The sequence below is a fragment of the Phacochoerus africanus genome, chromosome 15 (assembly GCF_016906955.1).
Source record: "Phacochoerus africanus isolate WHEZ1 chromosome 15, ROS_Pafr_v1, whole genome shotgun sequence".
Classification (NCBI taxonomy): Eukaryota; Metazoa; Chordata; class Mammalia; order Artiodactyla; family Suidae; genus Phacochoerus; species Phacochoerus africanus.
Window position 1 is genome coordinate 115,138,183 of NC_062558.1, and position 18,621 is coordinate 115,156,803.

General features: G+C 42.6%; 1 protein-coding gene across 6 annotated transcripts in view; it reads right to left on the reverse strand.

The window, feature by feature from the left end:
* Window positions 1-18,621, reverse strand: part of STN1 (STN1 subunit of CST complex) — a 43,315-nt gene that overhangs the window by 8,787 nt on the left and 15,907 nt on the right. For 5 of the 6 annotated variants that reach the window (XR_007132208.1, XM_047760731.1, XM_047760728.1 and 2 more), the window contains exons 5-9: window positions 14,871-15,035; window positions 13,626-13,749; window positions 11,893-12,067; window positions 7,415-7,537; window positions 3,714-3,786 (exon numbers count right to left, since the gene is read on the reverse strand). Coding sequence is in view for 5 of the 6 variants with exons in the window: in XM_047760731.1 (XP_047616687.1) it covers window positions 3,714-3,786; window positions 7,415-7,537; window positions 11,893-12,067; window positions 13,626-13,749; window positions 14,871-15,035 (660 nt within the window). In the remaining variant the exon portion in view is untranslated. The remainder of the gene's footprint in view (window positions 1-3,713; window positions 3,787-7,414; window positions 7,538-11,892; window positions 12,068-13,625; window positions 13,750-14,870; window positions 15,036-18,621) is intronic. The other variant, XM_047760730.1, reaches the window with a different exon arrangement.

The following is an 18,621-nucleotide window of genomic DNA, read 5'->3' on the forward strand; positions in this document are numbered from 1 at the left end:
TGCCTCTGGCCTCCAAAGGTTCTGATAAGAAATCAGATAATCTTATCAATGATCCCTTGTATGTGAGAAGTTGCTTTTCTCTTTCTGACATCAAGATTCTCTTTGCTTTTGCTTTTCAAATGTTTTATTATACTGTGTTTTGGTGTGGATCTCCTTGAGTTCTTTTTAATTGGGGTTCACTGAGCTTCTTAGATGTTCATATGCATGTCTTTCATTGTACTAGGGATATTTCTTCAAATATTCTCTCTGGTCCTTTCTTCTGGAACTCCCCCCATGTGTATGTTGGTCCATTTGATGATGTCCTACAAGTCCCCTAGGTTCTGTTCACTTTTCTTCAGAATCTTGCTGATTCTTTCTTTTACCTGCTTTTAAAATTGCCTCTGAATCACTTTAGTAAAATTTTCAATTCAGTTATTATACTTTCCAGCTCCAGATTTCTTGTTGGTTTCTTTCTGGTTTTTTTTTTTTTAAATCTCTTTAGTGCTATTTTCCACTTTGTTCATCCATCATTTCCTTGAGCATCTTTAAGAGAGTTGTTTTAAGACTGTGTAATAGATCTGCCATTGGGTCTTTTTCAGGGACATTTTCTGTTACTTTAATATTTTTTCCTTAGAATGGCTATAGTTTCCTATCTCTTTGTATGTCTTTCTTTTTCAATTGCAAACTGGACATTTGAATCTTATAATGAACTCTGGAGATTAGATTTTTTCCCTTCCTTGATGTTTGCTCTTTTTTGTTACTGTTTTTATGTTTGGGGTCATTGTAGGCTGTCTTTGTGCCAAGGATCAGCCTGAAATGGAAACCTAAGGTCTTCTCAGGTCTATTTCTGAGCCTGGGCATGTGTGATCACTTTTTAATTTTCCCCATATATGAAGCTGCTTTTGAGTGCCCTACTTTTTCTTCTCTGGCTACAAAAGGGGTAAAAAAGAAAAAGGAAGTTAAAAAGCCTTTTAACTTCAGCTGTTGGGTGAGGGGCTTGCAACAATGGTCCCCCACCTCTCTGTCTGCATCTCTGTGATTAGAAGCAGCAGTTAGTGAGCAGAACACAGACTCCTGATATACAGAGAACTGGGTCCTTTCTGCCCATCCTACCTGCTGCAAGCTCTCCACAAGCTGCTCCAGAAACACATGCGCAGCTGCCTGCCACAGAGTTGGGAGTAGAGGATGGGGAGCTGCTACTAAAATCTGAAAACTGACTAAAATTACCCCCAATTTACTGTCCAAATCTTCCTCTGGAAGTTGCTAGCTTTGACAGACTCCAGCGTTCCCAAATAGCTACAGCAGTTATTGTCTTAATTGGAGGGGAGGAATCCTGGTGCTTCCTACTCTGCCATATAACCAAGAGTTTTATAAAACACCAAATTGTTGCCTTATAACAACCTGCCATGTAGGTACTATTATTATCCCTATTTTTTTATGTAAAGAAACTGAGGCACGGAATTACCCAAGGCCACATAGCTACAAAGTGGCAGAGCTGGGCTTCAAACCCAGGCAAGGGGCTCCAGACTATGTCATGTGGCCTATCTTTAGATAAGGCAGGATCCGTGCTTTAAGGATCTAAAACCAGCCCCTATTTAGAGTTCTTTCATTTTTGTACGTTGACCCTTTGCCGAAATACTCATAAGTGACTATAAAGATTTTACGTTCTCCTACCAATCATCCTGCTAAGGAAAACTCAATGCTATGTTCTGTATGAAAGATTGGAAACCTACTAAAGGTTCAGTAGGAATGGTTAAATAAATGGCTGACTATCTATCAATATATATAGTGAAATACTGTGCAGCTATTAAAAAGACAGGTACTTTTCCATGTACTGTTGTGAGCGATTTCTACATGTCAATGTTAGATTTAAAATAAAAAGCATGAAACATGGAGTATTGTATGCTAAGCTTTACTTGTGCTTTTTAGAAAAGACAAACTATTCAAATATGTTTATAAGTGCATATAACATCTGTAGAAGGATATGCCAGGAACTAGTAACAACCCTAGGCTCCATGTAGAAAGGGGAACTCTGTGCTGGCAGGGAGTCTGACTTTTCTGTGTGTATTTTTGTACTTTTGGACTTTCTACCCTATACATATATTATTCAGAATAATTTTTAATGTCATAGGTATTTCCTACGAAAAGGAGTGGCTGCAGGACAGTCCCTACAAGGCATTTTTGTTGGCAGACTCAGTTGCTCATGCTCCAGAATTCAGCTCCTGGGAATTTACTAGTTCCAGGGAATAGGCATATGATTTTTAGAGGCTCCTGTTTACAGACTGAGTGGCAGAGCCTGTCTCCCTTGACACATACACTCAATGAAGCAGGAGCTGGCCCGTAGATTAGAAGAGGGTATAAATCCTGCCACTTTATAGGCCCTAAGGTCACTGAGGCTGTTTGAGTCTCCTAAGAAATGAAGTGTGAATTGCCTTCATTTGCTTCACAGGCCCTAGGATTATTTTAATCCACCCTGTTCTTAAAATACATCGAAATAAGAATCTGGCCAGATGGCCTGGGACTAGCTGGAATGTCATCTGGGGACCAGCCTCTCCTCTTATCCCTTCTTAGTTAAGGACTCCACATTTCACTGTTCTAAAAAGCTCCTTAAATTGTGGATAGGTAGTTTTTCCTCTAATTAAAGGATGCTTGTCCTTCTTGTTCTGAATGAAATGAATAATAGTTAGAAACCTTGCATTAAAGTAATAGATTGCTTTCAGTTTATTTTAAGAGCTGTTGTCACACCACTCTGGGAGGTGACCTCATGGGTCCTTAAAGGCTAAATAGGGCTGCATACCGTGAACACCAAGGCCGGAGCCCTGGTCCAGCTCCACCCACTGACTCAGCCTGGAATAGGTCCAAGCCCAGGGATATATGGGCTTTAGGGACTGGAGGTGGATGTTTTTGGAGAGAAAGGAAGCAGAATGAGGAGGTCTGCATTCATTAAGAAGCCTTCCCACTTTTCTTCTCGCATCATTTGTTGACATATGTCAACATCTGTTACTAGCATATGCTTGCAAATGGTAGACTTTGTTGAGTTACCTTTAAGAGCGATTAGTTTACACAGGATTTAAAGATAGGACTAATGCTTCCTTCTCTTTCTAACTAGTGTGCAAATGGTAACATCTACAGTTTGAGTTTCTAACCACTAGGGGCTGACCTAACTCCACCAACTATTTTTGAAACCACATCTTTTGCAAATTATCAGCTTTCAAGGGGACTGGATTACACTGTTCACCAACATAATGTCTAGAACCATTTCTCCCAACACTGAAGGTCTTGCTATCAGAAGAGAGGGGAATGTTAGGCTTGGGTTCAGAGATAAGAGGAAAAAGTGGAAGAAATAACACAAATTGGAGAGAACATGAAACCAGAAGGACATGAGAAAGTCCTAGTCTAGCGGCTTACCTCATTGAAGAAGCACCGCTGGAGGAGCTCACCTGTCCAGCCTCCCATGAACGAGAATCCCTAGGGCTGGGACCTGAGTGTTGTATGTTCAAAAAAGCCCCAAGGTTGACTCTTACGTGTAGCCCAGGTCAGAACAGCTGTGTGGGGCTAACACTCACTTTGGAGAAGAGGAAATTGAGGCTCAGAGAGGGGGCAGCGGCCTTGACCGGCATGCTTCCAGGCTGTTTTGGGGAAAGCACCAGGTCTCCTGCCTCTCCGTCCAGGGCTCTCCAGGAGGGAACATCCCCTTCTAGGGCACCGGGTCACATGTACAGTACACCACTTACGATTTGGTTTCTGGCAGTCCTCTTGAATGATCTGCAGGATCTTTCTGTGCAATTCTTTGTCTTCTCTAGTTACCTAAACAGGAAAAACAGTTTGGAGAGAAAATATTCTTAGGTAACAGAGAAGTTGTGTCATCCAGACTCCCAGGTTAGTATTTGGGATAGTTTCTAAAGATTTCTTAACAATCATCATCCCTACACCAATAATGAGTGTAGTTTCTGATACCTGGCCTATTGTCAAACCAGTTCTGTCCCTAGGCAACTCAGTGCTTTCTAGTTGACTGACAGGCCTTTCTCTTAGAAGGTGGTTCACTGGGGCCATGACAGCAAGAAAAGCTGGAATTCCTTGCTTTTCAGGACAAAATTTCTTTCTTTCTTTCCTTTTTCTTTTTTTTTGTCTTTTGTCTTTTTAGGGCCGTACTCACAGCATATGGAGGTTCCCAGGCTAGGGGTCAAATAGGAGCTGTAGCTGCCAGCCAATGCCACAGTCACAGGAATGCCAGATCCGTGTCACATCTGCGACTTACACACAGCTCATGGCAATGCCGGATCCTTAACTCACTGAGCGAGGCCAGGGATCGAACCCGTGTCCTCATGGATACTAGTTGAGTTTGTTAACCACTGAGCCATGACGGGAACTCTGGAACTTCCTTCTTAAATGTTGGTAACACATTCATAAAATTTCTCTTATTCGTTATATTTTTGAGGAAGGCACAAGTGGTCAAACCCTAGGATTCTTTCTTTTCTCTTGTGTTTCTTCTTTTCTGTCTTGGGTTTCACATTCCTTTACTCAAACACAGGGAAAAAGAAAAGAAATAAAACTGTAAGGAAAAGCTAGCAACAGAGTAAATCTGGCCTATAAGTGGAAACACTGCCTGTTTTCAAAGGCAAATCTAACCCAGGTTCCTTTCTCAACCAGCTCAGGTAAGAGGGAAGCAGCATCCAAATGAGTTTCACCTTCATGTTCAAAAGTAAATCTAATATCAAAACAAGAGAAAGGAAAAAAAGAGAAAGGAAGGAAGGAATGAAGGGAGGAAGGAAAAGAGGAAGAAAGGAAGAGGGCCAAAAAAAAGTATGCAAACAAACGCAAACATCAAGAATGAGCCTCGGACCGCTGGACGCAGAATGACCAGACTTAAGAGTGGGGATACTGATAAGGACTCTCAAGGTTGTTGGCAAGATGAAGCGAGGTAAGGGGCAGAGCGGCTGAAAGCTGGAGTGCACTGTACAAAGAGAAGGTAACTATTTTCCTGAGGCAACGCCCTTAGGAAAACAGAAACCGAGGAGGCCAGGGCTGAGGGAGAAGGGGAGAAGTCAGCGAAGGGGGCTGGCTCTGCCCAGGAGGAAAATAGAGCTATTATTGCTCGATCACCCCATTCCAGCTCATACTGATTCACAGGAGGAAGTGCCCCAGCCCTGCCACACCTCAGCCCTGGATCGCTGCCCACAGTCTGCTGTTCCTCAGGAAGAGCTGCTTCCTACTGACCCAGGAGGCTGAGCCAGAGCCTCCCAGGGGGAACGTGACAGGATGGTGCAGCTTCCCCAAGAGGCAATCAACTCCCACCACACCTGCCCATCCTGGAGGGGCTGGGCTGCCCTCACCCGTGTACAGAATGGAATACTCTTCTCAAAAGTTATTCAAACAGTATTGAAAATATATCTGAATTCTTTAAAACTTTCTAAAATGGGGAATCACTAGAGTAAATCAACATTGAGAAAATGTCCTATTAAGAAAGCTTCCCCTCAGGAATCATGCCTGTAAAGGGGGAGGCTTCTGGAGTTCCTCAGAGTTCTGATCTGTCTTCCTGAGAATCACTGAAAGCTGAAGCCACATCTATGCTATTGATATGGATATCAATATCAATATCATCTTGGTTCCTCCAATATTAAAGGTAGGCAGTGAAAGGTGAACTTTTTTTCTTCTTTCCTTTTTACGGCTGCACCCGAGGCATCTGGAAGTTTCCAAGCTGGGGTTGAATCAGAGCTGCAGCTGCCAGCCTACGCCACAACCACAGCAACACTGGATCCAAGTGGCACCTGAGACCTATGCTGCAGCTCGTGGCAATGCCAGTCCTTAACCCACTGAGCAAGGCCAGGGACCGAACCTGCATCCTCATGGATACTATGTCAGGTCCTTAGCTCACTGAGTCACAATAAGAACTCCAAACTTTTAACTCAAACTATGATGCAAAAAACCACTTGTACCCCTGGTGCTAAGGTTAAATGGTATCATGCTGGGGAAGCCAATCAGATTGTGTTGACCAAAAGCTTAAAGGTACATGCCCTTTGCTCGAGCAATTCCTCTTTTAAGAGTCAATCTTGGAGTTCCTGTCGTAGGTCAGTGGTTAACGAACCCAATTAGCATCCATGCGTTCTGGACTCGATCCCTGGCCCCGCTCAGTGGGTTAAGGATCCGGTGTTGCCGTGAGCTGTGGTGTAGGTCACAGATGTGGCTTGGATCTGGTGTTGCTGTGGCAGTGGCATAGGCCAGCAGCTACAGCCGCGATTAGACCCCTAGCCTGGGAAGCTCCATATGCCTCAAGTGCAGCCCTATAAATAAAACACAAAAAGACAAAAAAAAAAAAAAGAGTCAATCTTACGGAAATATCTACATAAGTCCACAAAAACAGTGGTGCAAAAAAACAAACAAAAAATAGCCATAGCAACACTATATGTGAAAACAAAAGTTGGAAACAAGGTATTTGTCCATCAGAGATAAGTGGTTATTAAAAAACGTATGGCATGGAGGTCCCCCTGTGATGCAGTGGGTTAGGGATCTGGCATTGCTGCAGCTGTGGTATAGGTCACAGCTGCAGCTTGGATTCAATCCCTAGCCCAAGAACTTCCATGTGCTGTGGGTGCAGCCAAAAAAAAAGTATGGCAAGTCCCCATAATATGGAATACTATGAAGATGTGAAAAAGAATGAGGTACATTTATAAGGACTAATAAAGAAAGATGCCTGTGATGTGTCATTTTGGTGCCCAAAAAAGTTGCTGAGCATTATCTAGAGCAGTGGTGCTCAACTGTCCCAGGAGATCCATGGCAATGTCTGGAGACATTTAGGTTGCCATAAATGGTGCTGCTACCAGTATCTAGTGGGTGAAGGCTAAAGATGCTGCCAAACATTCTACAATGCAAAGGACAGCCCCCACAATAAAGAATCATCTGGCGTAAATAGTGTTGAAGTTGAGAAATCCTGATTTAAGAGGATGATCACATTTTTTCTGGTAACAAGAGCATATCTTTAAATGTGTGCAGAAGGATGTATTGTTAAAAGTGGTATCTTGGAGTTCTCGTCGTGGCTCAGTGGTTAACAAAACTGACTAGTATCCATGAGGACACAGGTTGGATCCCTGGCCCCTCTCAGTGGGTTAAGGATCCAGTGTTGCTATGAGCTGTGGTGTAGGTCGCAAACTCAGCTTGGAACCCAGGTTGCTGCGGCTGTGGGATAGGGCAGCAGTTACATCTTCAATTCAACCCCTAGCCTGGGAACCTCCATACGCCACGGGTGCAGTCCTAAAAAGACAAAAGACCAAAAAAAAAAAGTGGTACCCTGGGGAAAGATAAGGGCCGACCCTAACACCTCATTTTATGTACCTCCTTAGTGATTTATTTTTAAGAATAGTAAATAAGTATTCCTAAGTAAAGAATATATTTGCAATTGAAGCTAAGAAGGAAAGAAATTAAGTTGAAGTTCTCTTACATAGAATAGGTTATCAAAACCACGATCTTTCTGGAAAACGAATCCTTTTTCCTGTAGCAGCTTTATAGCATTCTTAAATATACTATGAATTGCCTTGGAGGTGGTGTCATTTTTAAAATCCACCTGTGGGGGGGAAAAAAAAAAGAAGAAGAAAAGAAATAAATCCCATCTTACAGTACTTAAGGGCAACTCCCTAGACCAACTGGTTATGAATTCACCCAACAGGCTTTTTATCTGCTGAGTCAAAACAATTCAAGGGCCCTAGCAGCATGGTATTTAATGAGGATTGGGAAGTTTGCTGTAGCAGAATCACACTTGATAACTGTTCCACACCTTAGTTATGATTTTTTATTTGTTGAATTCATTTAATTCAGTGATATGAAATGGAAAAATCAAAATTGCAATATTCATTTTTTTAATATAGAACCCAAAATTCTATACATATTGTCTCATTAATTCTATACATGTTTTTATTAAAATTGTGGCCATGTATACACCTTCTCCCTAAGGACTTTAAAGATTCTTAAAATCTTAAGAATAAGTTGTACTTCATCTCAACTGCCTGCTCCCTGCTCACACAGTGAGTGACTGAGAAAAATATGTGTGCAACCAGTGGAAAGAATTTCCCCATACAGAGGCAGTATCCTTACTATTCCATTAAAGGTTTTCAATTTATTCCTAAAACAAAGAAAGTGGTGAGTAACAACTGTCCTTCAAGGTGCAAAATCTTTTTCTTTTCTTCGGCTACATATGCAGAATATGGAAGTTCCTGGGCCAGGGATCAAACCCATACCATAGTAGTGATGATGCCAGATCCTTAACCCGCTGAACCCCCAGGGAACTTCAAGATCCATTTTTAATGAGACAGAAATCTGTCAAGATATTAAAAAGATCAGAGTGCTAAAGAGATGTGGCAAGGCTTCCAAAAGAGTGTTTGAAGGCAAAGTCCTACCCCTCTAATGAAAAAGGTCCTTAGGAGGCTCTCTGGGACGCTGAAACAGAAAGCGGGCCTGGGATTTGCTGATGACGTTCCCTTGAAGTGACAGGGAGAGGAAAGGAACCCCCAGATGGCCCCCAGAGTTGAGGATCCACCCTTGAAGAAATCCTTGCTTTCTAGAAGTGGCCTCCCAGACGGGCATTGTTTGCACCTAGTAGATCTTGGTGATGCTTCACAAACGTGCTCTCCTGGCTTAAGAGGAAAGTGTAACATTCTTTCTTTAATTAATAGTCCAGGTTTTTCCTTAACAGAACAAGCTGGAGAACCTGGCCACGAGGACAGGAGGGACTGAGAGCTGACAAACATTCCAGGTTAGGACAGCACCCACTCTCTGAAGGGAGAACAAGGCTGAGAAATAGCTGACGACTCCCACGGGAAGAAAAGCTAGCAGGGTGTGTTCAGGATAAACACCTCACCCAGCAATCCTCAGTCACACATCTTTTCATGGGGGGGGCGGGGGCGCTCAAGGCAAAGCTGCTTTTAATTTTATACACAACTGCTCTTACTTAGGGAAAGCATGGTCAACCCAATACAGCCCCCTGCCTGACACCACACTTCATAACTACTTCATGTTTCTAACTCTAAAAAGATCTGTCTTCTTTAGTCAATTCATCTAAGGAACCCAAGGATCAGGTTTATTACGTCTGGTACCAATATAGAAATAAATCGGAAACTGACTAGAAATGTTGTGACACGATCATTCCTGTTGTTAAAAATGACTCTTGGTTATCCCCAGACCATGCAGAAAACCCGGTTCCTGCTCCGGTTCAGTAAAACCAAGCAGCAGGAAGAGGGGGTGTGAGGCTCGGGAGAGGAAAAGCACAGTTCAGCTGTGAACAAGGAGGCCCCAGTGGAAAAGCCTCTCGGTAAATATAAACAATATGGGAAGCTTCCTTTCCAAAACCACTTGCCTCAGCTGACCTCGGGACAAAATTCCCTGCTGGTTCTAAAGATACAGTCTCAAGGAGAAAGCCTCCCGTCATCCCTCTAGCCAGCAGCTTTTTCTGGCCTGAGATGTGTGTCTTTCTTGTCTTTTTCTAAAGAGCAATGACAGACTCATCCCATTCAGGAAATTGAAACTGTTCAGAAACAAAAACAGTGACTAGCTGAATGGGCTGAGCCCTAGCAGGCCTCTCCTCACGGCAGGTCAGGAACTGGGTGGATCTCTGAAATATATATATAGTCTTCATTCCCAAACAAACTCAACATTTGTCCGGCTGTCAAAGAAACAATGGCCTTGTAAGGCTTGCTTATCATGTTTCTGGATTTGCTAAAAAGAGCCACCATGGAAAAAAAGACAGGAGGAAAACATTCAAACCCACCCTCTTCAGCCTCTAAGCTCTAACACTATCACAATGATTTTTTTGTTAAGCTTTCATCTGTATGACAACAGAAAGTGCCAAAGGATCTAGGGTTTCACCATCATTGTAACACATCCCGGGTCTCCCAGGCTCTATTAAACAGAATTCAATTTAACGATGCTGACCTCCCCAACCGGGGCCACATGAAGGAATAATTCATAATTGATGGAAAAACAGTTTCCAAAGACAAAATGGATAGAGTGCCATGTTCATTTCTTTTTAAACACATGGCACAAGGCAGACACAAATTTCTGCTCTAAGCATTTTCAAAATGTTATCATCATGCCAAAAGACCCCTGGCCCAGAACATCTCGAATGGAGGTGGCTTTTAGTCCTCAAAGAGTCCTTAATTGTCACAGAAGAGCTGGTTCACAGGAAGAATGTGCTCTTTGCTAAGCTTCAAAGTTTCCTTCTAAATATGCCAAGAGAGTGGTCAGAAGTCCTGGGAGGCCAAGTTGGCACTGAGCCTCTTCTAAATGATTAAATGGGAAGAAGGTCACTCTGGCTGTCAGAGAACAGCTGGGCAGCTACAACTGTGCAGAAGCAATGGTGGCACAGAACAAATCGGCCGGTCCTGACCCTCTCCACCTGGGCGTTTCCTGAAATGATATCCCTTAACTCCAGGTATGAAACCGTGGGTCACTGGGCACACAGCCTGGTGCCAGCAAGAGATAATTAGGTTCAAGAACGAAACTGAGAAGCAGTGGTCACGCTTAGGAGCTTGGCATGGGGACCTGGTATCCGTTCCACCAGAATCACGAAGAATAATTATGTTACTTCACAAGAGTATTCACGGTAGCCCTCTTGGTAATGGCGAGACTGGAAAAACACCTAAACAATCCAGGAATGGAGAGACCCTTAAATTTATTGTGGTACATATAATAAAAGATTATTATATAGTGCAAATCTGTATGTATGGCTAGGAAAGGACCTTGTAAAACAGGCCAATAAAAAGCGAAGTAGATACAGTGTTTAGTATGATTCCACTTGTGTAAAAAAAAAAAGGTTACAACCACTTCTAGTTCATATATGCAGATTATCTGCAAAGGGATACGAGGGAACTAGTAATGGTGCCTGTCTCTCTGGAAAGGGGAGGTGGGAGGGAGGATGGGAAGGAAACTTAAAAACTAGATACTCTCAGGGACTGTTTGAATTTTTAAAACCATTCATTCTTTCGATCAACAAATAACTGTGGAACACATACATACTTTAGGCCAGCTCGGTCCCAGGCAAAGAACAAGACAAAGACTCTGTTCCTAGAGAATTTAAATTTTGGCGGAGGACTAGGCCAGCAAATACATAAATACCAGCGATATCACAAGATACGGTACCAGGGTGATAACAGCGAGGCCGGTGGGTGTCAGAGCCAAAGGTCAGGGAGGGCAAGAAGGTGACCTTCAGGCAGAGATCATTCTCCAGTGGAATAAATGACATAAATAAATATGAGTCATGTTACAGCAACAAAAAACTGAGTAGTTGCAACGAAAGGGAAAGCCTAAAACCAAAGTCTTAGATAATTCTTAATTCCAGGTAAATAAGTAAATACCAAACACTATGGGTAGGAAAAAAAAAAAAAAAAAGATGAGGACAACCTTTTAGGATGAATAAAAAATTACCTGAGTGATCCTTGAAATTTTTACTTATAAACCAGACTGAACACAACTTGGTCTTTATTCAAACTCCTAAAACACAAAAGGTTAACCTTTTTCTGAAGAAGAGAGAGCAAGTCATTAAAATCCTTGGTTCAAGTTCAAGAATCATCTTGCTGATCAATAAATAATCTTGGATGGATAATTAGCTCTTCTCATCTATTTCTCCCTCATTCGGCTCCTGTGGAGCTTAAACGTCCATCTCAGGGGGTACTGAGAACCACAAATCTTAGACTATGTTTTTTTTTCTACCCAAAGATTAAGCTTGATGAGATTAAGGACAGGAAAAGGGCAAGTCCATTCTCCTTTCAAATTTTCAGTGTTCAGGGACCTTTCCAGAAGAGACTCAACATAACCTCTATACCCTGGTGACACCCTGTGTGTTTTCATGCCTCAGTCATGTCCACCCACATCCTTGGGCTGAAGAGCAGGGGCCATGGATTCATTCCCATGTGGGCTGGCTGCACTTACCTGCCCAGGGTGGGTGCTGTGAACCACGGGCTGGTTGGCCAGCGACAGCAAGGACTCTACCGTTTCCAACTCCTGCTGGTAAAAGCTTTGCACTCGGTTCTCCACAAGGAATTCTTTAGCTTTTTCGCTCAGCAGACATGTGAGACTGTTGAGGTTCAAGGCGCCTGGATTGCTGCTGGGAGAAGGTTTTAACAAGTCCTGCAGAAAACTATTACCTTTGTTCCATTTGGATTGTGTATACAACTGAGACTTAGCTAGCAAATGCAATGCTATACTGATGTGTTTTTGACATAAGGGGCAATTTGCCCAGTGAACATCGCGTGATTGTTTAAAAGGATGAGGCAGAACTATGGGAACAGATATTCATGATAGATGTAGAAAAAAGTCAAGCTGCAGGGTAGCATGTAAGGCATGGTACCCCGCTTTTGTGAAGAAGCCAATGACAGCCTACCAAATACATGGGTGAATATTCACAGCTGTGTGTGTGTAGAAGAAAAATGTCTAACAGGAAACACATGCATCTCTGCACAGGGGTAACCTCTGGGGAACGGTACTGAGGAAGACAAGGGAAATTAGAGAGTTTGCACTTTTTACTTTATATAGGTCTATAAACAGTTATTTTTAAATGTAATTTTTTGGAATGTAATCTATAAATATGTTTCAGAAAATCAAAGGGTAACAGTGAAGAGTCTCCTTTCTATTCCCGCCCCCCCCCCTCCAGTCTCCTGCCCCAACCCGGCAGCCGCTATGACTGTTCATGTCTCTTCCAAGTTCTTCAAGGCATATAGTAACAAATACACATATATTCTCACTCCCCCTGTTCATTTTCCCTCCCTCATAATATAAATCATCTCTAGTTTAGAGCAACTAGTATTGGTTTTCTGTGGTATTTTGTGTGCTTTTTGCTTCCTCCCCTACCCCCCGCCCCACTGTGCCTGTGGCATGTGGAAATTCCCAGGCCAGGGACTGAACCCATGACATAGCAGTGATCCAAGCCACGGCAGTGACAATGCCTGATCTATAACCTGCTGAGCCACCAGGGAACTTCTGCAGTATTTTGATTATGATATGCCTTAGTGCAGTTTTCTTCAGGTTTCTTGCCTTGGGGTTCATTGAGCTTCTTGGATCTGTGAGTTTATGGTTTCACCAAACTTGGAAATTTTTCTTTTCTTTCCTTTTTTTTTTTTCTTTTTTCCTTTTTAGGGCTGCATCTGCAGCATATGGAAGTTCCCAGGCTAGTGGTTACGTCAGAGCTACAGCTGCTGGCCAGAGCCACAGCCACATGGAATTTGAGCCATGTCTGCAACCCACACCACAGCTTATGACAATGCAGAAGCCTTAACCCACTGAGCAGGGCCAGGGATCAAAGCTGCATCCTCATGGATACTAATCAGGTTCGTTGCCGCTGAGCCACAACAGGAACTCCAAACTTGGAAAACTTTCATCCCTGGTTTCTTCAAATATTTCTTCTCTGCTTCTCCCCCTCCACTCCTTCAGCGACTCCAATCACACATATATTCTCCTTCCCACAACCTTAGAACATCTGTACTATTAGCACCTTCACTTTACGGATGAAGACACTGAGGTACCCAGAGAGTGACAGACTTGCCCGGAGCCCCACAGTGAATGAACTGGTTCAGGATTGAGACCCAGGCTCACTTCAGCATCTGGGATCCCACTGGTTGTCCTCGCTGCTGTGGTCACACCCTCAGCAGTCAGAGTCCATAACTTACCTCAGGGCCTCTTCTTTCTCCAGGGCTGGGCGGTGGAAAGGCTGGTCATAAACTTTCCTGTAGATGGTGGGCAGCTCGAGCATTCTTGCGATTTGAATGTTGCACACTGGATCATCCACTTTATCTAACAAGGCATGGGGGGAAGAGATGCCACAGCAATTACAGTGAGGTGCATTCTTTCCTGCATCCAAACTGTTGCTGGGACGACAGGAAATGGGGCACTTGGTGCATCTCCTTCCTCACAGATGCTCAGGTTCCCAGTCTTCTCATGCGGGGGGAAGAGATGCCACAGCAATTACAGTGAGGTGCATTCTTTCCTGCATCCAAACTGTTGCTGGGACGACAGGAAATGGGGCACTTGGTGCATCTCCTTCCTCACAGATGCTCAGGTTCCCAGTCCTCTCATGCGAGGGGAAGTGATGCCCAGAGTGTCACAGGCCCGGCCACATTAGATCAGGACTAGGGAAAGCACATGAGCGTATGCACTCATCTGCCACAGTGGTGGACATCTGGGGCCGTCCTTGAGATTTCCAAGTGCAAACCAGCCAGAGCAGTGCAAAGGGCATCGTTCAGATGACAGGGGACTGTCACGCTTCTGACTAGCTGTTTCCTTTCAAAGTTAGTGGACTCAGTGGTGTTCAAGAAATCGCCATCAGGAGTTCCTGTTGTAGTCCAATGGTCACGAACCTGACTAGTATCCATGAGGACATGGGTTCAAGCCCTGGCCTCACTCAGTGGGTTAAGGAACCAGCAATGCCATGAGCTGTGATGTAGGTTTCAGATGTGGTTTGGATCCCACGCTGCTGTGGCTGTGGCTGTGGCTGGCAATTTGACCCCAAGCCTAGGAACTTTCATATGCTGCCAGTGCAGCCCTAAAAAAAAAAAATACTACCTGCCCCCCGAAAAAAACAAAAGAAATGTCCATCATTTTGAAGACTCTGAACACTCTTCCCTAAATGGATTCACACTTAGAATTTCAAAGTATTTTTGAGGCTCTATTCTGTTGTTCAAATAAGACTTGTCTGCTATATACAACAAATCATTTGTTTTCCAATTTATTGATAGGTACCTCTTTTCAAAATAAAATTAAGAAACATTGATTTTCTGAAGAAAGCAAGTTGTAAAATACAATTTCCTTCATTAGACTTAAATCTTATTTGAGCTTTTGCAGTTTGACTTTTAGCTAAACTTACTGGACCCACACCCAGCATAAAAACCAACATGGAAGAGATATCTTGTGCTTACGATAAACGGTGGCATGAATTTCTCGTTCTTCTCTGTACGTGCGGATGTGACCTCTGATCTGGACAAGGTCCCCAATTTCTATCTTTAATCGCTGCGCAATGGTTTCCTGCAGCTTCTTAAGCTGTGAGGTTAAGCTCAGCTCTCTTGCATTTGTAGCAGCTGTAGCTGTTGGGACCAGAAGGAAAGACAGAAACGCATAAACACAATCACCCCACCACATCTGGGAGAGAGTTTGGGGTAAGACCAACACGACATTTATTTATTCTACTTCTGACTGGTTGCTCCACTGTAGGAAAAATGCATAACCTTTTGAAATCCTCTGCTGAATGAAAGGCCTTAGCCATAACGATTCAAACATCTGGGTGAAGGGAGCAGAGCCTGGAGGGTGGCTTAACAACCCAGGTGGGCCAGTTGCGTTGTCTTCCTTCCAGAGCCCTGCATTGGCTGTGCAAGGGACTTTACCCCCACCAGGGCTGAATTCTGTGTGAGTTCAGCTGGGTTTGGTGGCAATAGCTCTAAAGAACACTTTAAAGTGTCTGTGCAGGGAGACAGAGGCCTGGCATGAGGGGAAAGGGGCCCACGAGTCTCCATTTGTGGTTTTTTTTTTTTTTTAAATGGGGAAGAGAAATTTGCCTAAGGCCGACTTTCTACCAGGGCGCTTAGGACCCTAATCTCTCTCACGTCTCATCTTTGTTGGGTAAGTAGGCCAATTCCCTCTCTCTCTCTTTCTCTCGCTCTCTCACACATACCACTCTCATACCACTCAGAACTATAAACTTAAGCAACTTCATGGTGAAAAGAACCCAATGCGCACTCAATTCTAAACGATTCCTATCACTTACATTTACTTCCAGAATGTATCAGTTCAATAATAAGAATAGTCACCATGGGTTAAGGATCTAGTGTTGTCACTGCAGTGGCTCAGGTGGCTGCCAGGGCGTAGATTCCATCCCTGGCCGGGGAACTTCCACATTGCAGATGTGGTCAAAAAAAAAAAAAAAGCCATGAAGGCTTGGGTATGACAGGTGCTGTTCTAAGGGAAAAAAAAAAAAAGCCTTCGAGCTAAAAAACCTAAATAATCTATCAGCACATCTAATCCTCACAACCACTCTTATTTATTATTAGCTCCTTTTTACACATGAGGAAACTGAGTCACAGAGAAGTCAAGCAACTTGCCCAAAGTAAAATAACTAGTTGGCAACAAAGCTGGAGTTCGAACTCAGGCAACCTCTGACTCCAGAGCCTTCCTGTTTATTCTTTATTCTCGGCTGCCTGCTCCATGATTATACTTGTATTTTCCATAGTGATCACTAGTGTGTGTAAACAATGTTGTGTTGTTTTTCTGTCTAGCACAACTTCAAATACACAAATGTATCCACAAAATCTATACAACTCAGCATTTTAAATAAGAGCAGAGCATTCTGTCATGTTCATGTGCCATGGTTTGTTTAGCTGGTCTCATTAAATATTCCATCCTTTCCCTTTCGCAGTTTTTTATTTTGGTTTTTATCACTAGCACTGTATGGGGCTTAGATAACAGAGTCAGACAGACCGGACTTAAAGCTCAGGTCACTTCTTATTAGCTGTGTGACCTTGGGCAGGCTGCTTAACCTCATTGTGCCTGTTTCCTCCATTATGAAGTGGCGACTGTAACAGTCCACAGAGAGTTGCTGTGCATGATCTGAGTTAACCCTTACATCATGAGGTTAGCACAATGTCAGATCCATAGGAGACATTCAGTAAATGTTAGCTACGTGTGAAAATGAATAATTAAGCCCCTAAGACAGAAATTTTGTTTTCTTTGTGGTCTTTCACTGGGGATTACTGGATAGAAAAGTACAAACAGGTTTAGATGAAATTACATATCATCAGAATGTTTGCTAGAAGAAAACAATCAAACCATTCTTATTCTACAAGGTGTCACCAGCAATGAAAGCAGGCCTGCAGCCCCTACAATGGCTTCAGCCATTTGGATTTTTAACACATTAAAAATACATAATGATTCTGTAACACTTTATTTTGCTTTTAAACTGCCAGAGAGACCTGTGGGGGTACTGAGTTGTTGTTTGTTTGTTTGCCATACCCACGGCATGTGGAAGTTCCCAGGCCAGGGAATGAGTCTGTGCCACAGCAGTAAGCACAGCCACAGCAGTAACAACACCAGATCCTTAACCACTAGGCCACCAGGGTATTCCAAGACCAGGTGTTTTTATATAAAATGATCTACTCTGATTTTCTTTACATATAAGCCTTCCTCTCTTTTGAACAATTTATGTTGATTTCTGAAAAAAATGTAGGGAAACTTTCTCAGTTAAACTAATGAACCCTACCCATTCCATTGCTTTCTTTTTTATGTTTTATTTTGCTTTAGTATATAAAAATTTGAAAAAAAAACTTTTAGTCTCTCCTTTCTGTCATTAATCATAGCTTTCAGTGCTTCAACAACTTAACATATGAGTTTAATGTAGATACCCCCGTATTTACTGTGATAACACACAATTCTATCTCCTTTGGTTTTTTTTTTTTTTATTTTCCCACTGTACAGCAAGGGGGTCAGGTTATCCTTACATGTATACATTACAATTACATTTTTCCCCCAGCCTTTCTTCTGTTGCAACATGAGTATCTAGACAAAGTTCTCAATGCTATTCAGCAGGATCTCCTTGTAAATCTATTCTAAGTTGTGTCTGATAACCCCAAGCTCCCAATCCCTTCCACTCCCTCCCCCTCCCATCAGGCAGCCACAAGTCTTTTCTCCAAGTCCATGATTTTCTTTTCTGAGGAGATGTTCATTTGTGCTGGATATTAGATTCCAGTTATAAGTGATATCATATGGTATTTGTCTTTGTCTTTCTGGCTCATTTCACTCAGTATGAGATTCTCTAGTTCCATCCATGTTGCTGCAAATGGCATTATGTCATTCTTTTTTATGGCTGAGTAGTATGGTTTATTTTTATATAAGTTGCAAGAGAGTAATCAGTTACCTCTTTTTTAATATTGTTAATAACCTGAACCAACAGCATTTGTTAAATACTAACTTATCTCCTTCTGTGGCATTATTTCTGATGTGTCATAGACTAGGGTTTCTCTAATGGAATGAAAATGGTTTATTGATCAAGTTTTCTGCTTTTTAATCTAATACAACTTAGATAACTGTGGCTCTGTAATGTGCAGAAGCATTACTTTTCTTTAAACACACTGACTCTACTAAGGGAAACAGCAAACTAAGGAGCACAGAGAACTCTGTGTAGACCAGTAATCAATAGTTAGGAATCTAGACACAATCAGCATTAATGTTATTCAGCTTACTGGGTTTCTTCAGAAAAATACCCAAGTATTGATTTTTTTAAAAGGTTATTCTGTCTGGGTTCCTGTCCCCAAGTCCTCTTTTATTTAGGCTGAAATTTTAAATGTACTTATAAATTCCCCCTGCCGGTTATTCAGACATAATAAGTGATAATAAACGCTTCACGTAGCACTGCTGAAATGATCAGACTGAGGGCTGGTCTGAGAAAAAGAGGCTCAGCTTTCATTTAAAGGGTGAACCAAATTACCGAAAGATGGGCTCAAGCTGTGTAATTTAATGGATATAATGAGGTGGTTGGAGCCTGGCAGAATTTTATTTTAAGTAAGCTATTCCACTCTGAAAGATAAATCCTCTTTAAAATTCTGATACTAGGCACCAAGCTTTCTTAACTTTTCTCATAAGCTAAGTCCAAATGGAACATTCGATGTGACATTTATAGGAGTT